Genomic DNA, 26,074 nt, shown 5'->3' with positions numbered 1-26,074 from the left:
CCAGCGGCTCCATTAGCTCCATCACAGACATCTTCCTGTCCTTCCGACCCTTGCCTGCTTTTGCCCACAGTGCCCCCACGATTTGTGAACAAGGTCCGGGCCACACCCTTTGTGGAGGGAGAGGATGCACAGGTCACCTGCACAGTGGAAGGAGCCCCGTACCCTCAGATCAGGTGAGGTCTGGGCTGCAGCTCCTGCCAGTGGTGGGAGGGCTGAGCGGCACCATCCCCTGAGCTGGGGAAGTTGTATGTGGCCACTGACCACTGAAAAGTGGGTATCATGGGTTGTAACTCCTGATGGGCATAGGGCCTTCTGTGGCTGAGAAGATGTATCTCAACTATGGCTTGCAGGGGTGGGGGAGGGGCTTGCTAAGGATACTGGATCTGGGGCAGGGGTTCTAAGCTCGGGTAGCTTTCTCTGGGGGTGAGGGTGCCATGGAGATGGCCCTGGCAGAACACTGGCTCACAGGACTCTCTGGATGGTTCCAGGTGGTACAAGGATGGTGCCCTGCTAACCCCGAGCAACAGGTACCGGATGGTGAATGAGCCCCGCAGTGGGCTTCTGATGCTGGTGATCCAGGCAGCCAGCAAAGAGGACCTGGGGCACTACGAGTGTGAGGTGAGGCACCGTGCAAAGCCATCCTCCAGGGGCTGATGGAGCCCGGGTTCCAGTGTATAGGTGTAGATGCTCTAGGCTGACCAGAGGACATCAGACTGCTGCCACCCACTGTCCCCAGCCACCTGTCCTCTGCCTTGTAGCCTCTCCTTTCGCATTAGGTTGGCCCCTGTTATCTTGTCCCCTTGCCACTGTCCCCACCATTTCAAGATGATGCTTAGTGTCTGCCAGTTGGAGGGGACCCGGTGCTGACCTCAGCCGTCAATCACTACTGTAAAGATGTAGTGCTGTTCACCTGGCGAGTCTGGCGTTGCACAGGTCAGAGCTCAGCCTTGCCCATGCAAACTGGCCTCCGTTTCTGTGCTCCTTGTCCTCAGATCTGAGGTGGAGAGTGGTCTGAATCCTGTGTCCAGCTCTTGCCAGACCCCTTGTCAGCCTGTGTGGCTTTTGACTGTGGCCCTAGGGCACTTGACTTCCCTAAAACGCCCCGGAAGCAAGGGTACTCACGTTAACTCTGGTTTAGATAGCACAGGTGGCCGGGACCCTGTAGTGACTTAAATCAGTAATAGCTAACTCCAATTCCAGATTTCTACCATTTCAAGTGTTCACACCCTCCCTCTCTTCAGCCTGCATAGGACAGCCACATCTTCACCAGGGGAGGGAGAGAGCAGTTTTCATATTATGGGTCTCTAGGGGAGCCCCTGACTGGGCTAGGAGCCCTTTCCCCTATATAAAATATACTTGAATAAATACCCCACGCTAGACCACTAAAGTGACCTAGACTCCTTTGAGGGTCCAGATCCCTTGAGGAGCCTGTATTCTAGCAGGCCTCTGCTGTCCTCTTGGCAGTTGGTGAACCGGTTGGGCTCAGCACGCGGTGGTGGAGAATTATACATGCAGAGCCCTGCACTGCGTGCCCGGGACCAGCACCACCGGGAACAGCTTGTGGCTGCTGTGGAAGGTAGGTTCTGTGTCTGTGCTGCCTCAGTGACTCATGAGTTTTTAGCCCTAGGCTGGAACCTCTACTGGTCTGGAAAGAGCCCGGTGGAATTGAAACTACCATTCCTGTTTCTAGGAGGAGGGGCTTAGCATCTCAGGGTGGGGCTGAATGTTGGGGAGGCTGCACATGAGGTCAGAGGAGGGAGCTGTAGGGTCATGTATGCAGCTGCAAGTGCCGGAAGGCCATGAACCCAAAATGAAAGCTGGAAGTTGCCTTGAATAATGGGGATCCCACAGTCCTACTAAATTATTGTGTCTGCAGAAAGGACATAGCAGAGCTTGTCTGGAAGTGCTCATGGAGGTTCTGTGCAAGTGGCCGCAGGAGTGGGTGAGGGGTCCACACTGATGCAGAGGACAGGGAAGGAATCCGCATGAGAGGCACAATACACAGTGAAGTCCTTGTCTTGGCTCAGGGCTATTCCTGGGGTACCAGTGTGTGGGTAAGAGTGAGCTATAAAATAAACCTCACTAAGAGCTGAAGAAATAATGAAGCAGTTCTGTGCATATGCCACTTTTGCAGAGGGCCCGAGTTCGGTTCCCTCTACCCATTTCAGGCAGCTCTCACATCTGCCTGTAAATCTAGCTCTGGGTATCTGACACGACTTAGTCTTTGGAAGTGTCAGTGCTCATGTGTACAGACACCAAATCAAAGCACGTATTTAAAGCAGAATGGACAGACCCAATCACGGGCCGAAGTTGAGTTTTTTTTACTTATCCTGGAAGACGTGAGCAAATGTCTGTTCATCTCCGATAAGCCATCAGGGGATAGACAACCGGGCATCAGTAATAGAAAGAATTCCATACAAGTCTTGGTAAACTGATGAGTTTGCTGGGGTTAAAAGCGTAAGTGAGGGGTCACTTACAGACACTTGGATAACTTAAAGGTAGCTGTTTCACTCTACGGCTCATCCCAGCATGGGTGACGAATCTTCAAAGCCATGTCCCAGGAGCATGTCACCCATTCCACACACCAGCAAGCAGCTCTACGGGTTGACTTAGTAACGACTACTACTTACATGACCTTACTTTCTGAGCTTTGTCAATTTTGTTCACTTCCTGTGTCTTCGTAGGTTTCCCTTGTTAACGGTATGTTTCAGTCTGGAAGATGTAGCCATATAGTGTCCTACCCCTGCCTCTGACTCTCACATCATTTTTGACCCCCCTTTCGGATGTTCCCTGTCTTGGAAGGGCTGGTATAGGTATCTGGCTATTTTCTTCCATCCATAGCTGAGCATAGCAGAGAAACAGTTGTTCGGTTTCAGGAGCTAATGGGATATGGGTCTCTATAGCACATCCCTCATTGGGAAAAATTCATTTTGGAAAAAAAGTTTTCCTCTTTGACCAAGCAAAGCTGGCTGCAGCGGTGAGTGGGGGATATACATGCAAACATTTAGAAGGAAATTTAACAAGAACATCTCAGCTAGAGAACAAGATAATCATAGTTGCCTCCCATCTGGGACCACAGGCTTTTGCCCTTCCTTGCTCTACCATATGTGAATCCCATCCCCTGAAGCAGACTCTAGATCTAATAGGAAAGTAGATGGTTGTCCCCATAACAGTCACACCATGATTATACTAGCAAGCACATCTTGCTTGGCATATTAATACTGTATCATATTAGTACCATCCATTCCAAGTGAGTGTCAAGTGGTCTTGGCCAACTAGGTGTGTTCTAAAAGAGGAACATAGTAAACGGCCAGTGTTAGTAGAAAGAGATCGACCACTTCAATCTGTTGCTTCATCAAAGAGCAGTATCCAGCACTGATGGGAGATGCTCCAACATCTACTCTTCCGTAATTCATGGACATTTTCCATGAGCCCATCTGATCCCTTCATCCCGAGGTGCTGTTGCCACTGCAGGACCCCTATGCATCACCCTGCCTTCCATGGCCTTAGCAGGATGGAGCCTGAGTTGCGTACCATGCGACCGCTTAGTATCTTGGCTCTCTTGGCCCCTGTGCTGGCAACCACTAATGTTGTATGGCTTTTAACTAGTAAGAGGAGACATCTGTTTATCCCAGAAATGGCAGCACCAATGACTACAACACCGTTCTACCCAAGTCTAGCTAATGAGATTATTGGAGTTACTCTCAGGACACAGATTTAGGCATCACTGGAAGCTTGCTTTAGCAAGAGCGAGGAGTCAAAAAGAACATGTCCTAGGAATGCTCAGAAGAACCTGGTGGCAGCTCTGCCAGCCAAAGTCTCCTCTCCCCAGCAGCAGTTACTGCTTCAGTAACCCGGGAACAGGACAGCACCTTGTGGACTTGGTTGATTTTTTGAGTCTTAAATGAACCTCCCTCCAAGAAGGGGTGTTTTGATTTGGAGGAAATGGCTACATAAGGAGAGTTATGACACTTGCATGGACAGTCAGGATGGGGGGGCAGCTAGTGCTCTCCCATCTGGAAGATGCTCCCAGATACTGAAAAGCCTCGCAACCTGGGGGAATGCAAAGAGACCAGACCAACACCAAGTGAGCCGCAACTTCCATAGTACAAGAAGTGTGATATGTATCTTCAAGTACTGAAAGCTGACTCATGTGGTCCCTTGGCCACTGGAATCAGTTCCAGCCATTTTGTGGTCCTGTTATTTTGGACCCTCTCAGATCTGAGCCAGTCAGAGCTCAGCAGCTCAGCAGCTCAGCCTTGGGACCTGTGATGCCCTCCGTTGTCCTCAGAGAGACCCCTTCCATGATGATCAAATGGAGAAGCCCTTCTCTGTGGTTTCCAGCACAGTCTGTGACCACAGCCTGATTACTGAAGCACCCGTGCACTGTGTCTCTACCGGACAGTCCACTTCCCACGTACCTCTTGTCTTGGGCGCATCCTCCCGTGCACAAGAACACCCTATTATACTTGTTTACTTGTTACCATAATAAGTCTTTTTCTGGGACAGAAGAGGGGTGGCAGTGTGGAAGAGCAGGCCTTCGGGACTCACTGGGGCTGGATGTATATCAGTGCCTTGGGGAGACAAGGAGGCTGGTCCCGGAGTCCTGCCAACCTGCTTCCTAACTCCCATCCTGCTTCCTGTTAACCCCGCGGCTCTGCAGCCGGAATGGCCTGACAGAACTCTGTGGGTGTTGCTGCCTCTTGCTTTTGTCCCGCATCAGGCTGGGAGCCCTGCTTTGCACAGTTGCAGCCTGCCTGTGGCTGCCAGTTACACCCAGGCTCAATGCTGGGCTGTGAGCAAAAGAACCAGGAGTGTTCTCGGAGGTGCTGTGCCCACTACCCCAGAGAGTAGTAAAGTGGGGTCCATTAGGAAAGGTGAAGGTGCTCGAGCTGGTGGGGAAACACAAAGCTCTGTGGCTGGATCCTAGACTCTAGCTGTGGGATCCCTTCCCATTAGGGGAAACCTACATGTGCACACACACACACACACATACACACACACACACACACATTTACACTTACACACATGTGTATGACATGTGTACCCATGCACACAATCCATACATGCACATATGCACACATTTATGCATGTATGTACAAGTACATATATATAAGCATATATGTGCCTATGTGCAAGACATATGCATGTATGTGCCTATATGTAAGCACATAGTTAATATATCTTCCATATACAGACACTGATGGCACCTTAACTCATGTACACTTCAGCTTCTCTGTTGCCCCCCTCTAGGTGGCCTCGCAGCAAATCAGGAGTCATGAGTTAGTGTCACAGGCTACAGTCACGGGCAGTTCCTCACCCCCAAGAGTGTAAAGAAGGCTACACAGATGTGAGGGTTCGAGTAGCTTACAGTCTGCCTGCTGCCCAGATACCAAGCCTTTGGGTGGGGTGTATCTGAGACACCAGCTGAGGGCCTTCTAGGGGAAGGCACTCGCTGAGGGCACTCACTGGGCTGGATGGAGACAGACACAGCCTGTTTCTGAACCCAGAGCTCCATATACTAGGTGGAAATTGCAGGTCCCATTTACTGGCTATGGGCAGAGACATACTGGGGTTGTCTATGTTGGGAGAGACAGGTCCTCTTCCAATACTGAGGCATTTTCTAGGGCTGTTCCTAGAAAGATACCTGTGGGAACCCCCATTGTGAGTGCCATTTTTGGAACTCCAGGGTCCACCTCCTTCTTAGTCTTTGTGATTTTTTTTTTTTAAAGAGGGTCAACCATTCTAGCCTAGCCTTAGTGTGGCTGCTGGTTTGCTGTGCAGCCCCAGGTACCCCCTTTCTCTCTCTGGGCTCAGACTCCGTGTCTGAGAAATGAAATCCTATGTATGACAATTTTATAAGACTTGGTGGCCTATGGAGTAAAGGGTGAGAGCTCTGTGCAGAGGCAGACTTCACCCCAGCCCCTATGGTACCCTAAGGACACTAGGTACTTTCTTCACGTGACCTGTAAGGTTGACACCACCCACGGGACAGGTATTGCTCCCATTTCACAGATGAGGGAACTGGATTCCCCTAGCAGCAAAGGTCTCCCCAGGAACACACATTCAGAACCAGACCAGGCTCCAACACCAAGCAGGTTGCTATGTTGCTGACAGCACCCAGATAGCTCGGCCCCCAGGCGCTGCTGGTCTGTAATGGTTGCTGTTCCGACTGTTTTCTTTGTAGTCACTGAGCAGGAGACAAAAGTCCCCAAGAAAACCGTCATCATGTAAGTGCAGGCGTGACTCTAACCTTCCTCTGACTGTCGTGCCCATGCATGCGACTAACTAACATCCTCACCCTGCCAGCCTGGTGTCCTTGCTGCCTGTCTGCCTGTGCACACAACCTTCACGCCCTCCATGGGTCACCTGCACCTCCCCGGCTGTACAGGTACTCAGCCACTTTCTGTCTGTGGAACCCCCACACACCACAGCTCCCTTCTAGGCCCCAGAGCACACGGCACAGGGTGGCAAGATTCTACAAACTTCATGGTGACTCATCAGGGTGGTGGCTTCTCCAGCAGTTGGAGGGAGCTGGCCATGAAAGCCATTTCCCTTTAATGGGCTCAAGACAGACTTCTGCCCGTTAGTGACCGAGAGTTTAGGGAATGTTGGTGACAGGGTTTCCCTCAGCAATAGATTTCCATTCTATAACCTGCCCTGCCTGACGCAGTATTTAAATGTGTTTATTGCGACAGAAAGCAGATGTTGAATGTGATCCAGTTTTTATTCATTGGAGCTATACTAAATAATGCTCCAGTCGTGGATATCATAGCCCTGGGGCTTTGTGTCCCCAAACCTAGACCTGACATTTGGAAAAAGAGAAAGCAGAAGCTCTGGGAAGCAAGCAGGCCACCTCACCTACCTCTCTCCTCTAAGGTGGGCTGCTCCCACGGTACTCCCCACCTGCGCTCACCACCCTAGTCTTGGAAAGGTCGCATGCTGGAGTTTGGCATAGTTATCCATACCTGCCACGTGAGGGGCAGTATATAAGGCCCTTTGAGGCATCAAGACCAGGGGATGAGACCCCAGATAACCAGTGTTTGTGGCATAGCTGTGGGAAAATTCTCGGTGTTCCCATTTTGCTCTCCGTATCTCTGCTGGGAGCAAGGTGCAACCGAGCCCAGAATCAAACTTTGTAAAGTCCTAGCCGACGCCTGCCACTCATCCTGGTGCCCAAGTTCTGCCTCCTCCTGTTTCTCTGACTCCCATTTTGGAAGGGTGGAACTCAGACTGGGGACAGGGCATGGGAGAAGTCAGAAGAGTCATGGAAGCACAGTCAAGTCCAGACCTAAGCCAAGTCAGGTGTACTCTTTGGCCTGGTACTATTCTTAACCCCCCTCAGCCCCCCACAACCCAGAAACCAGGAACATGGACTTCAGGTTCCTGAGACACCCTGAGCTTCGTATTGCGCATGTGGCCGCCACATCAGCCCACCATCAATCCCTGTTAACTGAGGGGCTTCCAGCACGGATCGCTGGCCTGGTACTATCTATCCCTATGGACAAAGCACAAAGCCTGCCCAAGGAGCATTGCAAAGCACAACTCACTTTGTGTTAGGAAGCACCTAGGACTCTTGTTTAAGATCACATACCCAAGCCTGAGGTTGACCACTGGAACTTTGTGCTTTGTTTCTTTGGTTTTCTGCTTTATTTTCTTAGCTAGGGTAGAGCAGGTGGGCCTCAAGTGCATGTGTAGGAGTTTGTGCTGTCTTATCCTCTGCTCACTGGCACGTGCACTAGCTTGGGCTCTGACACATGCGAGTGGCACTATGCTGGGTGAGGTTGTGGGTCTCTTGGCCATCTCTTCTTGGGCCCTCTCCCCTTACCAGAGAGGAAACCATCACCACCGTAGTGAAGAGTCCTCGTGGCCGACGACAGTCCCCCAGCAAGTCTCCCTCCCGTTCACCTTCCCGCCGCTCTGCCAGTCCACGGAGACCAGGGCTGTTGGCCCCTGAGATGCTGTACCCACCAGGGACCAGTCCATCCCGGAGGCTTGAAGTAGAACAAGGCAGGAAGGGCCCAGTGCCTGCGTTGTATGTGACTAAAGCGGAGGCCCACACTTCAGCCTCACAGCACCAGCCCAAGTGGTTAGAGGTGGAGGAGACCATTGAAGTCCGGGTGAAGAAGACAGGGTCACGGGGTGCATCTCCTGTCCGAGAGATGACCAGCCGTGGAGACGGAATCCTCTTCACACTGCCCGGTGGGATCCCTGGTAGCGACCCAAATGCCAACAACTCCAACAACAAGAGTGTGTTCCAGGAGGCTTGGACCTGGGGTCCCCCCGTGGTCCATGTTGGTGAACCTTTCGTCTTCCAAGTGGACTCAGTGGGCAATGTAGACTGGACAGCTGCTAGCCCTGAGCCTGAGGAGGTCAGAGCCTCCCAGGAGAAAGAGAACATTGAGAGGGAGGAAGGAGGCGGTGACAGAGATGAGAACACCTTCCTGATGGAAGAGCCGCAGGACACAGACAGCCTTCAGGGCCGTGACCCCAAAATCCTCACACACAATGGCCGGGTGCTGACACTGGCTGACCTGGAAGATTATGTACCCCAGGAAGGAGAGACTTTTGGCTGTGGAGACCCCACCCCCAGCACCCCTGATGAACCTCCCTGTGAAGTTTCTGTGCTCCAGAGAGAGATCAGCGAGCCCACTGTGGGGCAACCTGTCCTGCTCAATGTGGGGCGTCCTCCAGGCCCCAGTACCACCCCCAGCTTCTTCAGGCCAGGTTCCCAGGCCCACAGTCCCGAGAGTGTCTCCTTCCTTTTGCGTGAGGCCTGGACAGGTCCAGTGAGCGCCGCCCCTTGGACAAGTTCTTTCCGTACCCGTGTCCAGAGTTCTGTAGATGGTGGCCACGGAAGCTTCAAGACAGAGGTCTCTACCCAGACAGTCAGCTTCGGGGCTGTAGGAGAGACAGTCACCCTGCATATTAACCCAGATGGTGGAGAGGCCCCAGGCCCCTCGCAGGGCTGATGTCACACACTTGGGGACACAGCATGGGGACAACAAGGTAAGGCAAGTGGCCCAGAGCCTTGGACCCTGCCAGGTACCAGCTCTCAACCCTGGAACTCACAGCTTACCTTGGGGACCTCCCACCACCTGTTCTTCTCCAGTCTGGGATTGAGCCTTCCTTGCTTTCCTGCCCGGTCCCGTCTACCTCACTGGACATGTTCTCTGCCGGGAGGATGGGGGAAGTACCTGCAGAGTTGGAGTACACTGATGTCACTTCAGAAGAGCCCTGGACAGGAGCAGTCCCGAGACTCTGGACTCCACCTCTCAGGCCCTGTGGGGCTCTAGAAACAAGATATGGACTTGGGTGTTGGCCCTGAGACATATCCCCATTGAGGGTCTTCTTCGGTGCTACACCTAAGACGTGTGTTGACCTGTCACTAGCTCTGCAGCAATTCAGGGCCACCTCTGTGGTGGATACAGCTATAGGGTGGGGGGATATCCCTGGTCATTGCCCTGATGAGAACAATAAATCAAGTCCCAGACCCTCCTCTCTGCTCTTTCTTGCTTGTTCACCCAGAAACTCAGGGTCCCCTTCTCTTGTAGGTACCTGCTAGGCCTACTCCCATTTCTTCGAGGTTATATATCTCAGTTCACATAGGCCTCTAGGGTAGTTGATTACTTGTGTCCCCTGATGAAGTGCATGCAGATCCCAGCCTAACTTGAGGTCCATGAGTAGTGTCTTAGTTAGGGTTTTACTGCTGTGAACAGACACCATGACCAAGGCAACTCTTATAAGGACTACATTTCATTGGGGCTGGCTTACAGGTTCAGAGGTTCAGTCCATTATCATCAAGGTGGAAACAAGGCAGCATCCAGGCAGGCATGGTTCAGGAGGAGCTGAGAGTTCTACATCTTCATCCAAAGGCTGCTAGCAGAAGACTGGCTTCCAGGCAGCTAGGATGAGGGTCTTAAAGCCCGTACCTACAGTGACACACCTACTCAAACAAGGCACACCTACAAATAATGCCACTCCCTGTGCCAAGCATATACAAACCATAACAGATTGATTAGGGACAGCATTTGGTCCTTGACCGTCTACAGAGCTAGTCTTTGGGACTCACAGTGTAACCAGGGCAGCCATCACAATTACAGCCTGTCAGGGTCTGAGCAGGCCTTCCTAATCCCTGGATAGCTGAAGCCATTGTAGGACAAATGGGGAGTCTGGAGTGAGAGTGGGTGACCCTTGTGTCCTAAGCCCTTGTGTCTAAGAATAGGGGTCAATCTCACCATCTGCAGAGGAGATGACCTAGGACACTAACACTGGTCTGTGAGGGGGTGGGGCCCAGGAAACCTCTAGCCCTGAGGCCTGTTTTAAGGGTGCTTCTGACCTGTTGGGATTGGGGATAGCCTGTCCAGGTAGGGCCTTGGGATCTCAGAGATGCCTCATCCCTAAGTACTGAGAAGGATCTGGGCTAGAAAGGCTCTGGGCAGAGAGGGAGGTTATTGGCAAAGGAGCAGACAGCAGTCCTGGGGTATGAGTGTTGTGCCCCCATGTAGGTATCCATGTCTGAAGAGGGATGTACAGGAACCACTCCCAGGAGAGGTTTAGAGGAGTGCTGGGGTTGCTCACTAGGAACTGGGTAAGGACAGTGGCCTGGCCTGGGCCTGGACCATGTAGGTGTGGGGCAGAAAGCTGTTGTTCACATGGGGTAAGGCATGAGCTGCCCTGGGAGGAAAACTAAGGTCATGGTTCTTGATCACCCAATCCTACGGTTCCCCTAGCCCTTAATGTGCACCAGGGTGTCTAAGATTTGGGGTCTAGAGCCAGGTCTGAGGGGAGCCAGACCTGGATGGGAGGTGTGTGGAATTGGAGGCACACTGGAAATGGTGGCTTCCTGAAGATGTACTGTCCCTATAGCTTCAAGGAGGGTGGTCCTGAGAGTACATGGACGAGGAGAGGTAACCGTGGTCCTTTAAGCAGCAGCCCTGGGCTCAGAGCTCCTCCCGAACCCCTCCTCCAGGTGGCTTCCCAAGCAAGAACCTGTGGGTAGCAGCAAGTCGGGTGCAAGAAGGCAGTCTCTGAGAACTGGGGCGGGCACTCAGAGTCTGTGCCTGGGATTTCCATCCCCAGCCCAGACTTACCTCGTGTCCCCATCCTCCTGCCCACAGACACCTCCGTGGAGGACTCTGCCTACCCCACCCAGGAGGGATCTGACCAACAAGCCGCTTCTGTCCTTTGGAGGGTGCTGGGCTCAGAAGCCCTCAGCCCCTCCCCAGGGGATTTCCCAAACAGCAGACCAAATGAGCTATCTGCACTTGAAGAGGCTGCTCCCCAGATCCCAGGCACAGCTTCTGGTACACCTGGTAAAGCTCAGTAGGGAGCTGACTGCAAAGATTCCTCCTCTCCTTTGCTGACCCTGCCCCATCCTTGGTCACGTGATCCAAAGGGCCACCTTGATTGTCTGTTCCATGGTTACAAACTTGGCAGAGCTCTGGGGCACCTCGGTATCTGTATGCCTTTATGTGTCATTATGTACTTTGCCTGGTCATGGCTCATTCTTAACTTGACCTCAGTCTCCCAATCTGTGAACTGGGCCCACTGTGCACATAACAAGGACCCAGAGATGCTCACTTCCATTCAGAGTTTCAGTTTCCCCAAGTTGTGGATTATCTGTCCACTCAGTCCCACACTGCCACCTGTACCCTGCTATCGTGTCACGGTAATGTCAGCCTGGCTGGATGGATGTACAGGTCCTAAAGGGCAGAACTTCTACATCTCAATGCCAGCCTGACTGTTGGACAGGGATACCAGGCTTGCTGCCCTGGTAGGGAACTGGAGAGGTCTCATATCTGGCTTCAGCAAGACAGCCAGCATACAGTGCTAGCTGTGGTGGCCAGGACAGCTTGTCTTTCATGCCGGGTTTTTATCCTAGCCCCGAAGCTGCTCTGGATTTTGCGATATCTCCCACACTGGTCATATGGGGAACCCATGCTTGTTAAAGAATGTCCTCCCCACCCCAGTCAGGATTTAACACATTAGGTTTCTTATTTTTCTACCAGGCAAACTCCCAGAGGCTTCACAGCCTGCTGCGCACAAAGGCCTGGAGCAGGAGATGACAACTTCTGGGTCCCAGGGACGGACTGTACCCATTCGGTAACAGTGCCAGATGGGTCATGTGTGGAACTGTCCTCCAAGGGACACCCCCAGGGTGGGCAGTGCAGAACCCACTTGCTCTGGCCTCGTGGCCTTGAAGAATTAGCAGAGTTGACTTAAAAGTTTGACGAACTTCTTACAGGGGGAGGGAAGAGGGACCCACCCTAGAGAACAAGGTCCTGGGGAGAAGCCGGCAGTGGGGGGGGGTGGGGTTCTATCTAATTCCACAAGTAGGGACAGTAGTGTCCTCATCCTATCCTGGGGCTCAGGTCTCTGAGAAGTACAGAGTCAGGGTGCTTCAGTGAGCAGAGACCACCCTGTCTTGACTCCAGGGTGGAGGGAACAGCCTGGCCGGGTGCAGGCACTGGGCAGCTGCTCTTCGATGTGCACAGCCAAGTCGTCGTGGAGACCACACAGAGGACCTATGTGTACCAAGCTCCTGACACATGTGTCACAAGTATGGAAGTGTGCCAACCCAATGGGGGTACTCCCGAGCCAGGTGCTGGGGGCAGTTTATGAGGGCCTGATTAAGTCACAAGGTATGAAGCCTAAGTCCATGTTTCCCCGTTTCATTCTTTCTGTGGCCCCTGGGGGGGGGTGTCCAGAACCCTCTGGGAAGGCACAAACAGCAGCAGATGTGGTGCCTGCAGGCTCTATACTTGAGAGTGGCTGTTAGCACAATGCCTTCTTTGGCTTGATGTCCATGTCATTGCTTGACTGACCGAAGTTAAAGCAGGAAAACCAGGGGCTGTACTAAAGGAAGCACTTCACAACCGCTAGGGACCGAGAACAGTGAGGTTGGGGTCACTGTCACCAGGGAAGGAGGTGGACTTTCTGGCTCAAGGGACATAAACCAAGGCTTTACTGACCACAGATGTGCATGGTGGGCTGTGCACTTAGGCACTGTGAAACCTGAGGGTCCCTCCACACAGGATCTCTTCTCCCCTCTCCCAGGAGCCCCAGCCATGCAGGTGACTATTGAGGACCTACAAGTACAAGTAGGTGACATAGCACAGTTTGATGCTGTCATTGAAGGCAACCCACCGCCCACAGTCACCTGGTACAAGGTAAGGGTAGGTCCAGGCAGCAGGGGGAGGAGACAGGCTTCAGGATCTGGAGGGCATGGGTGCACGTATGCATGGGACTGTGTGGAAGTATGGAATGAGGCTCATGCACCCCATCACAAATCTGTAACCCCCACTCCATAGCCCCACCCTGCAGCCCTATCCGGTACCTTCTCATCCCACATCTGGCCTGCACCTGGGGCTGGGCACACAGCAGGTCTTGGAAGGACTGCTCCAGGAAGGGTGTGTGAGTCCAGGTGCTGGCATATCCCAGGATGGGCTGATGGTAACCCCGCCTGCCTCCTGTTTGTCCAGGACAGCAACCAGCTGATGGATGGTGACCGGCTGAGCCAGCGGCAAGATGGAACCACATATTCCTTGGTGTTGACCAACGTGGCTCCACAAGATGCTGGTGTCTACACATGTGTTGCCCATAATTCAGGTGGACAGGTGCTCTGCAAGGCAGAGCTGCTGGTCCATGGGGGTGAGTTGGCTGGCTCCTCCCCGGCCTTCCCAGGGCAGGCTATATAGGGACTTGGGAGCAGCCCCTGTCATTGCATTGGGAGAGCAGTGGGATCAGTTCATGGCTGCCTATACTGTACTGTGCTTTGACTGTAGGGGACAAGCTAGATGCTGAAAAGCAGGTCTATCGGAGAAAACTGCATTCCTTCTATGAGGTTCAAGAAGAGATTGGGAGGTACCGCTTCCTCTCCTGCCCCACAATGTCCAGTCCTTCCCAGGACACCCTCAGCATGATACCTACCGTGGGTTCCCTCTCTCCTCCTTCACCCCCAGGGGTGTGTTTGGTTTCGTGAAAAGAGTTCAGCATAAAGGAAATAAGATGTCCTGTGCTGCCAAGTTCATCCCCCTGCGGAGCAAAACTCGGGCCCAGGCATACCAGGAGCGAGACATCTTGGGTACACTCAGCCACCCACTGGTCACTGGGCTCCTGGACCAATTTGAGACCCGGAAGACTCTTATCCTTATCTTGGAACTGTATCCTGCACCTGAACCCCCGAGAGAGGGGTTCAAAAGGCATCAGGTCCCAGACTAGGGCTGGCGTTGCTGTGTGTGGGTGTCCTTGGACCTGAGCATTATAGTGACAAGTACTAGCCCTACATCTGAGCATCCTGTTCCTGATGCTGTGACTGTGTGTGACAGTAGCTCCCGAGCCTACAACTCTGAGTGGTATGGTTAGGGTTTTGGACATCAGATCTTTCCTTTCTGTGGGTCGCAGATGGGATCCACTACAGTCGTGGGCTGATCTTGAAGGTTCTCAGCAAGGATGGCCTGGGATCCCTCTCAGGGGTGACCTCTTGGATATTGGAGAGGGGGCTCCCCCATTCCTGGTCCTCTTGGACTCTGTCACATCCGTGGAGGTGTGTTTGGGGCTCTTATTTATCTCACAGCCTGGCTGCCCCATCACTCCTGAGCTGGGTTTTAGGATCCTGGGAAAGGGGTGCTTGGAGTGGGCTCTGTGCAGAGATGAGGGGGTGCCCCGGTTCATTCTGCTGCAGCTCAACGTCCTGTCACCAGAGGGTATTTCTGACGGCCCCTTTCTCAGGGGGTGTGAACCATCTGGGACCCCAGGGCTCTCCATTCCACTCCCCTTCATCTGAATACCAGCACCTCTAGATCTGGGTCACAGGAGCCTCGGGTCCCGGGTACCTTTCTGTGAACTCAGGCCCAGGAGTCGGATGGGTTCCGACCAGATGCAGCTTTTCCTTGACTAAGCCCAGGTGCTCATCTGAGGAGCTGCTGGATCGCCTCTTCAAGAAGGGAGTAGTGACCGAAGCTGAGGTAATCTCTACCTTCTCCTGAGTGGCTCTTTAGAGTCAGAGCCCATATCCCAGCCCCAGACACAGACTCTTTTGACCTGAGTCCCTTGTAGCTTCCAAGGTACCTAGGTATAACCAGCCTCTCCTACCCCTCCTGAACATACCTGCCCAGCGGTGCTAGTGATGCCTGCCCCTCCCTGATTTGAACAGACTGCTACTTCCTGCCTATTCAGACCCAGCTCACTTTTGGGAAACCCCCAGCCCTGGGGCTCACAGGTTCCTAACCTGTGACTCTGTCAGTCACCTGACCTGTGGGGCCTGACTTAGGAGGAGGAAGGCTTGGCGGTGGGAGCAAGCTGGGATGGAATAGAGGAGGAGGCTGAGGGCAGTCCCTCACCTGAGCCAGGCCTCTGGGAGGTACCTGAGCCAGCCTCTTGGGGGCTGGCTCCAAACTGAACCAGGCTCTTACCATAGGTCAAGGTCTATATCCAGCAGCTGGTGGAAGGCCTACACTATTTGCACAGCCATGGTGTCCTCCACCTGGACATAAAGGTATTGACCTCATGGTACCTCCAGAACTCAGGGTGGGACAGGTGGGAGCCATCCTGCACTCAGGTTCTACTACGGATGGGGAACTCGCTGCCTCCCAGCCCTCAGGTAGGGCTTGGCTCTGATGGAGTGGAGCTGATGCCTAGTCTGACCTGGGGGACTCCCCACTGCCCTTCACTAGCTTCAAGGACTCTGCAGTGCTCTCCTAGGCCCAGAGGGTAAGAGTTACCTCTCCCATGAAGTGTAGCCCTCAGCAACTTCCCAACTCTTCCCGACAGCCCCCCAACATCCTGATGGTGCACCCAGCTCGAGAAGACATTAAGATCTGTGACTTCGGATTTGCCCAAAAGATCAACCCTTCAGAGCCACAGTACAGCAAGTATGGCTCACCTGAATTCGTGTCCCCGGAGATCATCGAGCAGAGTCCTGTGAGCGAGGGCTCAGACGTCTGGTGAGTGGATGGCCGTTGATCAGGAACCTCCCTGTCCTCCATGTGTCTGTCTGGCAGCTGAGGAGCCTCCAAGCCTCTGCCTCCTCTTCCAGCCCCAGGCTTCTCCAACCCCCACATGCATACCCCTCGCCTGTGGGACAGGCCTGGTGTGACTCACGCGTGTGGTGTTTTCATTCTTGCAGGGCCATGGGTGTCATCTCCTACCTCAGGTAAGAAGACCCTACCCCATCACCTCTTCCAAGCTGACCCCTCCCTCAGTGTAGGCCAAGTACACTGCTGGCCACTCCCCAGACCAGCCCCGAGACACAGCAGCAGCTATTTTGAGACCAGGCAGTAGGCCAAACCCTGATAAAAAAGGTGTTGCTTAATGCTTCTTACTAACACCCCACTGTCACGAGGCAGAGCTTAGCCACTTCTCTGTAGGTCTGAGGGCTTGACCATGGGACACCCAGTGACCACTTATGTCCTGAAGGTGCTAGTGGTACAGCTCAAATTTGGATCTCCTCTGCAGGTTGAACTCTGATTTCTACCTTGGCAAATGCTGGTTCCTACCCTAAGCAGACCTTAACTCTTTGCCCCAGCTTATGGCTAGGTGTCACCTCAAACTGTCCTTGGATACCTTGCTTGAATCCAAACCCCTACCTCAAATATATCGCTGTCCTAAGATACCCACTTCAGGCTTACCATCCAAGCGAGCCTCCACTTCTGCTGTTTGACAAGTCCTATTCCCCACCCCAGCCTGAGCCCTAATAACCAAGCTTGGATCCAAGCTAATCCTGGATTCCTGGGCTCCGGCCTGTTCCTAGAATCCTCAGGTCTATCTGAGCGTGGTGCACATCCAGTCGGGGCATCGTCTCCGACCGTCAGGTCAGCTCCACACTTCTCTGCTTTCAGCCTCACCTGCTCATCCCCGTTTGCGGGAGAGAGTGACCGTGCCACTCTGCTCAATGTTTTGGAGGGGCGGGTCTCTTGGAGCAGTCCCATGGCTGCCCATCTGAGTGAGGACGCCAAGGACTTCATCAAGGCCACGCTGCAAAAGACGCCCAGGTGAGTGCACAGCTGTCCTGACAGCCCACAACAGTCAGCCCTGTCACAGGGCCACATGACTGACTAGCCCACCTGGCTTTCTTCTTCCTCCAGGGCCCGGCCTAGTACTTCCCAGTGCCTTGCTCACCCCTGGTTCCTGGTAAGTAGCCCGGCTTGAGCTCAACTCGCTGCTTTGCAGAGAGGGAAACAGGCCAAGAGCTCTCTCTCATCAGTATGGGTTATTCTGGCCGGTTGTGCCCCAATTCAGAGGATACTGGTCATATTGGCAAGGGGCTAAAGACAAAGTATTGCTATGCGGTTAGCAACAAGGGGGCTCCTCTGCCTTCCTGAGCATCTGGGAGAGAGATTTGTGGTGTCCTGACCCCACGTCTGAGAGGAGACCCTCAAGTTTGCTACCTCCTCCCTGCTGGGCCTGCATCCCTGGAGGGCCCCCACCAGGGCACCAGGGTTTGTTTCTTGTGACCACAGCCATTCCCTCCCACTGCAGAAATCCATGCCTGCTGAGGAGGCCCACTTCATCAACACCAAACAGCTCAAGTTCCTTCTTGCTCGAAGTCGCTGGCAGGTGAGTCCCTCTTTCCCAGGAAAGAGGTGCTGAGGTCAGAGGAGGGAACCTGAATCTATCTGTGTGCCCGGCATAGGCCAGGAGCACAGGACCAGGCTGGCCTACTCCATGAGTCTGGGTTCCCTTAAGTACACCAGGTGGTGGGGCAAAGCAATAGAGCAGCAGGTGCAAATGCCCTGGGTAAGCCCTCTGGGCCCTACGGGAGGAAAGAGGCAATGGGCATCCCCCACCCCATTCTGGCATGACTAGACGTGCCCAATGGATGTCCCTCTGTCCCCATTTCCAGCGTTCCTTGATGAGCTACAAGTCTATCCTGGTGATGCGCTCCATCCCTGAGCTGCTCCAGGGTCCTCCAGACAGCCCATCTCTAGGAGTGGCCCGGCACCTACGGGGGGAAGCCAGTGGCTCCTCTAGCTCATCGTCTTCCTCGGACAACGAGCTTGCCCCGTTTGCCAGGGCTAAGTCGCTGCCACCTTCCCCTGTGACTCACTCGCCACTGCTGCACCCTCGGGGCTTTCTGCGGCCTTCAGCCAGCCTCCCAGAGGAGACAGAGGCCAGCATGCCCACTGCCGATGAAGCCATAGCTTCCCCCCAGGGTGCTGGGCCTCCAGCAAGCCCAGGTTGTGTGCCCAGGCACAGCGTCATCAGCAGCTTGTTCTACCAGCAAGCTGGTGAGGGTACAGAGCGTGGGAGCAAATCGTTGGGCGCCAAAAGACACCCAGCTCGGAGGCGGCACCTGCTAAAGGGTGGGTACATTGCAAGGACCCTACCCGGTCTGCGAGAGCCGCTGATGGAGTACAGTGTGTTGGAGGAGGAGGCTGCTAGGGAGGAGCAGGCCTCTCTGATGACCAAGACACCCTCCTTTGAGACTGCTCTGCGGCTGCCTAGTTCCAATGTCAGAGAGGTCCCAGGCAGAAGCCGTTCCCTGGACAACCCACCAGGCACAGCCAGCCCCTCTCCTGAGGGATGCCGGGAACAATACCTGTCCCCACCTTCCTTGGGGTTGACCCATGAGACCACTGCCAAGGACGTGGGGAGCAAAGAGGGGTTCTTGCAGGAGTCTGTCCCCTTTTCACCTACGAGTAGTGACCTGAGGCCTAGTGACCTGAGGCCTGTTAAGCAAGAAGGGTCATCCCAGGACAGTTGTGATGGGAAGCCAGCCCCTTCCTGTCACTGTGAACTGGGTTCCGGTCCCCAGGAGGGCTGTAGCTCTCCATCGTCACAATCGTCACAATCGCTTGGCTCCTTACCTCCACAGTCACTGAAGAAGGGGCCCTCAACACCCTGTGGTTCACTCTTTTCAGAACTGCCTCAGGCAGCCCCATTCCCAGCTCAAGCAAGCTCCCTTCTAGGTTCTGCAAAGGATAACTCTCTACGTGAAAGGCCAAGTTCAGTTCCCTCCAGTTCTCCAGGGTCAGCCTCCCAAGTAGATGCTGAAGGCTTGTCTGAAGCTGAGGACACGTGTGACTTCACGCCTCCTCTACATCGGCCTCAGGAGCAGGCCACCACCCGGAAGTTCTCTCTGGAATCCCGCGGGGGCTATGCTGGGGTGGCAGGTTATGGGACCTTCGCCTTCGGTGGGGATGCAGGGGGGATGCTAGGGCAGGGTCCTCTTTGGGCCAGGATGGCCTGGGCCGTGTCCCAGTCCTCAGAAGAGCAAGATGAAGCTATAACTGAGAGCCTTCAACCTCTGGACAGATCAGGGCCCGTTGCTGAGGCCAGTGAGGTTCCCCTAAGGACCTCAGCAAGCCTCACCCCATGGGAGGAAGTTGAGCAGGTTTCCCTGGTACAGATCCGGGATCTGTCTGGTGACGCAGAAGCAGCCGACACCATCTCCTTGGACATTTCTGAGGTAGATCCTGCCTACCTCAACCTCTCTGATCTATACGACATCAAATATCTCCCATTTGAGTTCATGATCTTCAGAAGGGTTCCCAAACCTGTGGAGCAGCCAGAGTCACCTGGCTCTGAAACTGAAGAGAGGCATGGGCTGGCAGAGTCCCTGGAGGAGGCCATGTGGCCCTGGCCAGGGGAGCTGGGACTGCGTGCTGGTCTGGAGATTACAGAAGAGCCAGAGGAGCCAGGTGACCTGGAAGCACTGCTGGGCGAGGCGGCTGTGGGCAGGAAGCGCAAGTGGTCCCCTTCCCGTGGCCTCTTCCAGTTCCCTGGGAGGTGTCTGTCAGGGGAGGAGCCTGTGGAGCTTGGGCTGCGCCAGAGGGTGAAGGCTTCCATGGCTCACATCTCCAGGATCCTGAAGGGCAAGCCGGAAGGTAACCTCCCCCATTATTTTGCATGTCCACATGTCCCTTGTGCTGCATTCATAGGAACTACCAGGTTTTCTTGTGCCCTTTCAAGTCCCCCATTGGCCTCTTCCTGTTCTAGATGACCCATACCTCCCAGCCTGACCCCATAGGTCTTGGCTCAAATCCTGGTACCCTCTCTACCACCATGACACCCCTCCTTACTGAGACCATCCCTGATACATAAAGGCTACAGAGGCCTGGAGCTAACAGCAGGGGCAGATGTTTGATGAGAGTGAGGGTCCAGGGGTCAATTCACCAGGCCCCAGATCTCTGGGCCAAGAGCCACCCCAAACCCAGATCCTCTGATAGCTCTCAGTGACCCCAGATCCCCTTCATCATCAGAGCCTCCATAACCTCTGACTTTCTTTACCCCAGGGCCAACCTCCCAGACACCCCTCAGGCATCTACATATGCCTTATGCTGCAGGTCTCAGTGTTCTGGTAGCCTGCTGCAAAGGGAGGTTGGGGATGACTTCAGCAAGTGTGGTTCTGGTTTCCTACATAGTCCCTGAGTTCCTAGTCTTTCCCCTGGGCAGATTTCCCAGGTAGCAGAAGCTGGTGCCATCTGGTTTCTCCCCCTGAGCTCCTGGGCCTCTTTCTTCCACAGGTCCTGAGAAGGAAGGGCCTCCCAGAAAGAAGGCAGGCCTAGCTTCTTTCCGGCTATCAGGCCTAAAGGGCAGGGACCAAGGTAAGCAGGAGTCCAGTGTGGGGTTCTGGTATCTAAGCTTGAAAGGTTTCTGTTAGAGCTGAGCAGGTTCCAGACTGGGCTGTCTGGTCAAACAGTTTCCTCTCAAGACTCTTCTTTTGCCCCCTCTCAGCACCATCCTTCCTAAGAGAACTCTCAGACGAGGCTGTGGTCCTGGGCCAATCAGTGACACTGGCTTGCCAAGTGTTGGCCCAGCCAACTGCCCAGGCTACCTGGAGCAAAGGTAAGGAGCTGTCCTGGAGTCCAGGTGCTGGATTGACGTGGACAAACGGCAATCACAGGCCCAGCAAGCTCCTGTGCTGTCCTGGGGAGAGCCAAAGCTGGCTTTGTCTTGTCATAGATGGGGCCCTTCTGGAGAGCAGTGGCCACCTCCTCATCTCTTCCACCCTGAAGAACTTCCAGCTGCTGACCATCCTGGTGGTGACGGAGGAGGATCTGGGCACATACACCTGCTGTGTGAGCAATCCGCTGGGGACAGCAGTCACCACAGGTGTCCTCCGGAAAGCAGGTGTGTGATCCACCCTGGAAGTCCGTACCAGGCCTTGAGGGGTAGGCTGGGAGTCCCAGGACATCTCATTTTGCTTAGTGAAAAGGACAATCCTGGTCTCTTATCTGAGGGTCCGTGGAACTTGGGGCTTGTAGGGAGCTCAAGGAAAACCAAGGAAGTTGATAAAGCTAATGCCATACTCAGTGCCAAAGAGTCTGTGTGCTCCACTGCTGGACAGATAGCCCTTACACATGCCTGAGAAACGAACACCCTCTCCTAACTGTACCACTTCATCTTTCTGGTTCTCACAGCAGCATCCGATAGTGCTTCTAGGATGGTGAAGACAGGGACTATTGGCCTAGCTGTGAACCAGTCCATCACTGATTGGTCTGTTGGCCTTGGGCTAGGATGCTCAGCAGAGATGAGGCACTAACCAGGGTCACTCCATAGGGTCTCGAGTGTGCCCTGGTGAGGTGGCCAGCTGAGAGGGATCTAGACAGAGATTGCTAGGCAGGTATCCCTGGACCTCCCCTCCCCCACACACACCAGGAGAGGTGCCAGCCTCTTCTGTTCATCCTAGCTTGAAGCCCTCCTCCATCAAATGACAGAACAAGTAGTGGGTAGGCAGCTGCTGAGAGTAAGACGTGTGTGGCCGGAGGTGTTTCCTTGAGTGACCTTGTTGACCACAGAGTTGCTCTTGCAGAGCGCCCTTCATCTTCTCCACGCCCGGAGGTGGGGGAGCTATACACAGATGCGGTGCTGCTGGTCTGGAAGCCTGTGGAATCCTGTGGCCCAGTGACCTACATTGTGCAGTGCTGTATAGAAGGTATAGGCTTCCTGAGGCTTGGGAGTCTGTGAAGGGTTGGCAGGGAAAGGCACTGTGGGTGTGTCTGCTCTCTGTCTGTGGGTGACCTCGGGAGAGGATTTCCCTTGGTTCTCCACAATGGCTTCTTACTTTCTCCTGTGTGGTCAGGAGGCAGCTGGACCACCCTGGCCTCTGACATCTCTGACTGCTGCTACCTCACTGGCAAGCTGTCCAGGGGTGGCATGTATACCTTCCGGACAGCATGTGTCAGCAAAGCGGGAATGGGCCCCTACAGCAGCCCCTCAGAACAGGTCCTCCTCGGAGGACCCAACCACCTGGGTGAGCTTTGGGACTGATGGGACAGATAAAGGTGGCCATCAGATCAGATAGACACCCTCTTGTCCATGAGTGATCTACAGGGCTGCATTCAGCATTCAGAGCCTTCACTCCCTGGGGGTCCCATCATCCTTCTGTCCCCCACATGTCACCCTGGAAGCTGACCACGGTTGATTTTGACTTTATTAGATGTTGTGCTTGCATTTGATGGAAGAGTGCTGCTGCGGTAGGTTAGACATGGATGGTGTAGACTCAAGATCGGTAGCTGTCGTTTGATTGCTATCTCGTTCCATCCTAGAATGTTCACTGCCATTATCACGAAGGCATTTAAGATAACAGATTCCACTGTGACCCTGCCTTATCCAAGTGTCCCCTCCAACACACACAGTTGTTTAGGAAACAAAAGGTCATCTAACGAGGGAGCTTAAAGGGCCATTTTTGTAGTGCTTGGGAAGGGACTGAGTCGGTGGAAGGGACAAGGCTGTATGGATGTCCCTTCCTGACTAGGTCCCCTATCTCACTTCTCACAGCCTCTGAGGAGGAAAGCAGCCGGGGGAGGCCAGCCCAGCTTCTGCCCAGCACAAAGACCTTTGCCTTCCAGATGCAGATTCGGAGGTGAGGGGTGTTTATAGAGGGTGGGAAGGTGGAGCTTGTCCCCCAACTCTTCCTGGGGCCTTTCCATGACCCATACTCCAGTGCAACTGCCCAGAGTGTCTGTCACTGGGCCCTTATCTGTTCCCTGATCTTGGTGCTAAGGGTGTGGAGACTACTCACAATCTCCCCATGTTTCCTTCCTGAAGGGGCCGCTTCAGCGTTGTGAGGCAGTGCAGAGAGAAGGCAAGTGGGCGGGCCCTGGCTGCTAAGATCATCCCCTACCAGCCAGAGGACAAGACAGCTGTACTAAGAGAATACGAGGCACTTAAGAGACTGCACCACCCACATCTGGCCCAACTCCATGCCGCCTACCTCAGTCCCCGGCACCTGGTGCTCATCCTGGACCTGTGCTCTGGCCCTGAGCTGCTACCCTCTCTGGCGGAGAGGTGAGGGGTAGCATGGTCCGTCTGGGAGACGGCCCTACAAGCAGAAATCTCTGGGAGGGACGGTTGAGGACTGTCTGACCTCATCAAGCTGGGACTCAGCAGAACCGGAAGCCCCTTCTGACCTGCCAGAGCAGTGTTCTCGGCCTTCCCATGTGCGCCTAGCCCTGCTAGGGTACCCATTCTGCCTGCCGTGGGCCTCTTCTGAGCCATCTGTGCCCCTAGGGACTCCTACTCCGAGTCTGACGTGAAGGACTACCTGTGGCAGATGCTGAGTGCCACCCAGTACCTGCATGCCCAACGCATCCTGCACCTGGACCTGAGGTCAGAGAACATGATGGTCACCGAGTATAACCTGCTTAAGGTTATAGACTTGGGTAATGCCCAGAGTCTCACCCAAGAGAAGGTCCCACCTCCCGAGAACTTCAAAGACTACCTGGAGACCATGGGTACGTATGTGACTCCTGATCTGTCAGGGCAGGAAGTTCTTTCCTACCTGCCCACCTTCACTCCCAGCTCCACTGGCATCCACCAGCCTCTCACTAGAGGCACATGCTGGTACCTATTCACTTGGGCCCAGATGCCCCTGCATGCCAGCTGGCTCCTCCCTGGCATCTACCACTTGACCTACCCAACTGCTTCTCCGCAGCTCCAGAGCTTCTGGAAGGCCAAGGAGCTGTTCCACAGACAGACATCTGGGCTATTGGTGTAACAGCCTTCATTATGTGAGTCCGCCTGGGGTGTCTGGGGAAGCTGTGCTAGGTGGGTGGGTCGGTCAGGCTACAAACACAAAGCCATGTGCACCCCCATAAATATATCCAGAGGTGAATTTGGAACCCATACTCCCCCATCCTCTATGGGAAGCTCCATGTCCCAGCATCCCCTATCCATCCATTCAAGGGTAACTGAGTCTCCTGTGCGTCTCACTCACGCAGGCTGAGTGGCGAGTACCCAGAGAGCAGCGAGGGGACTCGTGACCTGCAGAAAGGCTTGCGCAAAGGACTCATTCGGTTGAGTCGCTGCTACGCAGGATTATCAGGGGGTGCCGTGGCCTTCCTGCAGAGTTCATTATGTGCTCAGCCCTGGTAAGGGGCTCAACCTGTGCTCCGCCCCGCCCCGCCTCGTTCGGGCCCCCTCCACTGCTCTGGCCTGTCCAACCCACATCACCAACCCCACCCACCCTTACCTGCAGCCCTGCCCTTTTGGCTTGTCTCACCCACTCTCCGCCCTGCCCTGCCCCGCCCCCCCCTCAGCCTAATTCTCAGACCCCCGCTGACCCACTCTTCCTTCTCTGCTTCAGGGGTCGCCCGTGCGCTTCCACCTGCTTGCAGTGTGGGTGGCTGACGGAAGAGGGCCCCACCGGCTCCCGGCCCACGCCCGTAACCTTCCCCACCGCGCGACTGCGTGCCTTTGTGCGGGAGCGAGAAAAGCGGCGGGCGCTACTCTACAAGAAACACAATCTGGCCCAGGTGCGCTGAGATCCAGCTCTACAGAGCAAGACGTGGACACTTACCAATAAAAGATGCAAAACAGCCAAAGGGTTTTCTGCCTCATTGAGTCACCTCACTGGTGTTTGCGATCTTCAGTCTTATGGAACTTGGGGAATTACAACTTGTGTCCCAAGTCAGGTCCGGCCACCCATCCTCAATAAGCCAAGAGTCCCTGCCTTGTGTGTAGCATATGCCCCAAATCTCTTGGTTGTTAGCTCTTGGATAAAAGGTGCCAAGATGTACTGCTGGCCACGAAGCTCCTGGAGTCTTTACCATAGTGACACTTTGCCTCCAGTCTCGGGATTGCTGGTTCCAGGCCTGGTTAAAACCAGGCTTCTCCTCAGTCTTCCCGTCCATCGCCTCACCTTTTGCTGTCCTGTGAGTTCACCAGGATCAATGCGGCACAGACACACCCTTAGTTTCTCAGTTGTTACAGCACTAGGGAGCTGCTGTATATGTGGAACAGATTATGTATCTTCTAGTGTGGGAGCTGAGAGTTGGAGTCTGTGAGGGCCCCCGACTGTGTCACTTCTTAGTGGATGGCTCTGATAGAGGACAAATTGAGATGTCCTCAAGTTAATTATGAAAACCAAAGGGTGGGTGGAGAATGAAAAAATACTGTCCCGGTCCACCTGCTCTGATTGCTCAAGTTAGCGGCAAGCTTTCCAGAAACATTTCTTTCCAGAGCTCAATTTCCTGTCAGTCTCCTTGCCTCTGGCTACACGGCAAGACAGGAACCTTCTAGGATCCAGATAGACAACATAAAATCAAATAACTTCTGGCCAGCAAGGGAAGTAATGACCAGTGTAGACCCTACAGAATAGAAGAGCCATCTTTGCCAGCCAGTCATCTGACAAAAGATCAATGGCCGGACTATGAAGACCTAAAACTGTCTAATCAATGAAAGTATTACAACCAACAGACACATGAAAACATTCAATGTCCTTAGCTACTAGGGAAATGCAAACCATAGGCACACTGAGGGGCTAGGCATGGTGGCTCTTGCCTTTAATCTCATCACTTGAGAGGCAGTCCCATGTAGCTCTGTGCGTCCAAGGCCAACCCGGTCTACATAGTGAAACTTTGCCTCCAAAGAGCAACTACAGTGAAGCTTACACTTACCTCTCCTGGGACAAACACCTGCAATTGTCATAGGGTGTCTGTCCTCAAAGCTGGTAACAGGAAAAGGGCTAGTTGATGAACTAACCCCAGGGAGCCACCTGGTGTCCTACACATCCAATACACATGATAAAGAACATATGGAACCCCCATTTTACCATGCCTGTGTGGGAAAGAGCTGTGTGTCTTAAGTCTGGTGGCCTATGAACCCCTTCCTTCTTCAGTGACCACCC

At 54.1% G+C, this 26,074-nt stretch overlaps 1 protein-coding gene across 10 annotated transcripts in view; it reads left to right on the top strand.

The window, feature by feature from the left end:
- The window catches only part of OBSCN (obscurin, cytoskeletal calmodulin and titin-interacting RhoGEF), a 127,691-nt gene extending 102,929 nt beyond the window's left edge, over positions 1 to 24,762 (top strand). For 7 of the 10 annotated variants that reach the window (XM_080923621.1, XM_080923620.1, XM_080923618.1 and 4 more), the window contains 29 exons: positions 71 to 173; positions 489 to 618; positions 1,465 to 1,576; positions 11,121 to 11,315; positions 12,012 to 12,105; positions 12,438 to 12,562; positions 13,060 to 13,172; positions 13,485 to 13,653; positions 13,788 to 13,866; positions 13,965 to 14,165; positions 14,909 to 14,969; positions 15,422 to 15,499; positions 15,775 to 15,947; positions 16,130 to 16,156; positions 16,842 to 16,994; positions 17,088 to 17,133; positions 17,482 to 17,559; positions 17,846 to 19,829; positions 20,469 to 20,549; positions 20,680 to 20,790; positions 20,908 to 21,075; positions 21,758 to 21,880; positions 22,028 to 22,198; positions 22,726 to 22,810; positions 22,996 to 23,235; positions 23,458 to 23,681; positions 23,882 to 23,957; positions 24,168 to 24,317; positions 24,533 to 24,762. In XM_080923621.1, coding sequence (XP_080779747.1) covers positions 71 to 173; positions 489 to 618; positions 1,465 to 1,576; positions 11,121 to 11,315; positions 12,012 to 12,105; positions 12,438 to 12,562; positions 13,060 to 13,172; positions 13,485 to 13,653; positions 13,788 to 13,866; positions 13,965 to 14,165; positions 14,909 to 14,969; positions 15,422 to 15,499; positions 15,775 to 15,947; positions 16,130 to 16,156; positions 16,842 to 16,994; positions 17,088 to 17,133; positions 17,482 to 17,559; positions 17,846 to 19,829; positions 20,469 to 20,549; positions 20,680 to 20,790; positions 20,908 to 21,075; positions 21,758 to 21,880; positions 22,028 to 22,198; positions 22,726 to 22,810; positions 22,996 to 23,235; positions 23,458 to 23,681; positions 23,882 to 23,957; positions 24,168 to 24,317; positions 24,533 to 24,710 — 5,528 coding nt within the window. In that variant the 3' untranslated portion in view covers positions 24,711 to 24,762. Of the gene's footprint in view, positions 1 to 70; positions 174 to 488; positions 619 to 1,464; positions 1,577 to 6,187; positions 6,231 to 7,831; positions 9,493 to 11,120; positions 11,316 to 12,011; positions 12,106 to 12,437; positions 12,563 to 13,059; positions 13,173 to 13,484; positions 13,654 to 13,787; positions 13,867 to 13,964; positions 14,166 to 14,908; positions 14,970 to 15,421; positions 15,500 to 15,774; positions 15,948 to 16,129; positions 16,157 to 16,841; positions 16,995 to 17,087; positions 17,134 to 17,481; positions 17,560 to 17,845; positions 19,830 to 20,468; positions 20,550 to 20,679; positions 20,791 to 20,907; positions 21,076 to 21,757; positions 21,881 to 22,027; positions 22,199 to 22,725; positions 22,811 to 22,995; positions 23,236 to 23,457; positions 23,682 to 23,881; positions 23,958 to 24,167; positions 24,318 to 24,532 lie in introns of those variants that run through there. The other 3 variants (XM_080923614.1, XM_080923622.1, XM_080923616.1) reach the window with 2 other exon arrangements.
- The last annotated feature ends 1,312 nt before the right edge of the window (positions 24,763 to 26,074 follow it).

The sequence above is a fragment of the Micromys minutus genome, assembly GCF_963924665.1.
Source record: "Micromys minutus genome assembly, chromosome: 10".
Classification (NCBI taxonomy): domain Eukaryota; kingdom Metazoa; phylum Chordata; class Mammalia; order Rodentia; family Muridae; genus Micromys; species Micromys minutus.
The sequence above is the reverse complement of the archived record's forward strand: the minus strand, read 5'-3'. Positions and strand labels throughout refer to the sequence as shown.